Source organism: Fulmarus glacialis, unplaced genomic scaffold (genome assembly GCF_000690835.1).
Source record: "Fulmarus glacialis isolate BGI_N327 unplaced genomic scaffold, ASM69083v1 scaffold988, whole genome shotgun sequence".
In the NCBI taxonomy this organism is placed as follows: domain Eukaryota; kingdom Metazoa; phylum Chordata; class Aves; order Procellariiformes; family Procellariidae; genus Fulmarus; species Fulmarus glacialis.
The window spans coordinates 11,781-14,093 of NW_009226125.1; the positions used below are offsets into that span (position 1 = coordinate 11,781).

The following is a 2,313-nucleotide window of genomic DNA, read 5'->3' on the forward strand; positions in this document are numbered from 1 at the left end:
GAAAATGAGCAGCATGGAAATGGCTGCAAAACCAAATCCCAGTGATATAGTGGGAACAGCTGGCTAAAGAAGCAGGTGTCACTGAAATATTTTGGGGTCTCCAAACACTGGTCTTCCAACGGAAAGCTTAGTTGCTACAAAGCTATGCATAGCACTAATTTCCAAAATTTGATCTAAGGTGGTGTGTTTGTGGGCTTTTAGAAGCATTAGCCTCCAACTGTAAGGATGCAACGATCCTCGTGGTTATCTGTGAGTGAGGAGAGACTTCATGCACGTGTTGTTTTCCCCATGGCAGAACACCATCACAGAAGAAAAAGTTCAGAGGATGAAGGAGCAATACATGTCTGCCTACGATGTCACAACAGACAGACGCTTGCAAATCCAAGAGGTATCTCTCCCCAACCCCAGCCCAGGATTTCTTTTACAGAAGGAGGGAGAATTAGGACCTCGAGCAGACTGGGGAGATATGGGAGATAGAGCCTGGGTGGGGAGGAGGTGAGTCATGGAGTACTACCTTAGCCAGATCTCTTGGTTTGGGGTTTATTTCCGAGGCAACAACATGCCCAGCTTATATTTCCCATACTGGGTCAGCAGCCACCCAAATTTTTTCGTATCTTTACTTTCATGGTTTGGATTTGTTTCGGGCGGTTTTTATGCATTTTTTTTCCAGCTTGCAAATATGATCTTACCGGATGATGAGAACTTTCTGCTGCTTTTCCGACGGGAAACTCCCTTGGACAACAGTGTGGAATTCATGCGGGTCTGTATCTCCACATTGTCTCTTCCCCTTGCACACCAACAGCTTCTTCAATATGTACACTTCCACCCTCCGTAGAACATAGCATGGGAAATATGTTGTTATTGTGGAAGCAAAACACGTTCTGACCTGTTCAGGTAGAGAAGGTTATACCATTTGACCCTGACGCATTATCCTGGCAGGGTGTGAGGTGGAAATCTCCATCAGCTGGGCCAGCTGAGGAGCACAAACCCATAAGGTTTCCTTAACCGTGCCCAGTCTCCCTCCACTCTCTGCCCCTAAGTATCCCAGCACAGAATTTCAATTTTTCCAAGATTGCTTGCAGTTAATTTTATTTCACACCCAAACTGGGGACTTCTGCAGTTCAATGGCCGGTTGTCTACGGCCTTGACTTTTACTCAGGGCAATAAGAGAAGCTGCATGTACAAATTAAGTGAGAAACGCAGAGCGGTTTCTTAGTCTTTTCTTCCTTTTATAGGCAGTGTGTCTGCATTAAATATGTGATAGCAGCACGTCACATGTACAGCATCCAAATGCGAGTAAAAGCTATTGTGTGGAAAGTTTATTTTATTTTGTCTACAATTAATTAAATATTGGATAATGCAATGCTTGCTCATTATGGAAGTCCTGATTTGAATCTTTACGATCTATCACCCAAGGAGATGATTAACTGAAATATTTATGTGGTCGTTTCAATCTATCTCCATTCAGATCTGGCGCAGTTACGATGCTGATAGCAGTGGATTTATTTCATCTGGCGAGCTCAAAGTAAGTTATTCTAACAAGTCTGTTTGGACTTGGTCTACAGCTCACTGATGTCAATGGAAGCCTTTCCATCGACTTTACCAATTTGCTGCCTTTTTGTGTGGTTGATGAATGGCATTTCTAGGTTGCTCACGGCGAGTTTAAGGACTGGGGACCCTCCAGCCTTCTGACACAGCTGCAGGGACCCTGCTGGGAGGGATAGAATCATCGAATCATAGAATCATCTAGGTTGGAAAAGACCTTTAAGATCATCGAGTCCAACCATTAACCTAACACTGCCAAGTCCACCACTAAACCATGTCCGTAAGCACCACATCTACACATCTTTTAAATACTTTCAGGGATGGTGACTCAACCACTTCCCTGGGCAGCCTATTCCAAGGCTTGACAACCCTTTCAGTGAAGAAATTTTTCCTAATATCTAATCTAAACCTCCACTGGCGCAACCTGCGGCCAGTTCCTCTCGTCCTATCGCTTGTTACGTGGCAGAAGAGACCAACCCCCACCTCGCTACAACCTCCTTCCAGGTAGCTGTAGAGTGTGGTAAGGTCTCCCCTCAGCCTCCTCCTCTCCAGGCTAAACAACCCCAGTTCCCTCAGCCGCTCCTCATAAGACTTGTTCTCCGGACCCTTCACCAGCTTCTTTGAACGTGCTCCAGCACCTCAAAGTCTTTCCTGTAGTGAGGGGCCCAAAACTGAACACAGTATTCGAGGTGCGGCCTCACCAGGGCCGAGTACAGGGCCATGATCACTTCCCTACTCCTGCTGGCCACACTATTTCTGATACAGGCC

At 45.9% G+C, this 2,313-nt stretch overlaps 1 protein-coding gene across 1 annotated transcript in view; it reads left to right on the plus strand.

The window, feature by feature from the left end:
• Positions 1–295: 295 nt before the first annotated feature.
• SCGN (secretagogin, EF-hand calcium binding protein) overlaps positions 296–2,313 on the plus strand; it is a gene marked incomplete at its 5' end in the record, with an annotated part of 17,412 nt that continues 15,394 nt past the window's right edge. Inside the window, 3 exons of the mRNA XM_009582689.1 lie at positions 296–388; positions 671–760; positions 1,469–1,525. Coding sequence (XP_009580984.1) covers positions 296–388; positions 671–760; positions 1,469–1,525 — 240 coding nt within the window. The remainder of the gene's footprint in view (positions 389–670; positions 761–1,468; positions 1,526–2,313) is intronic.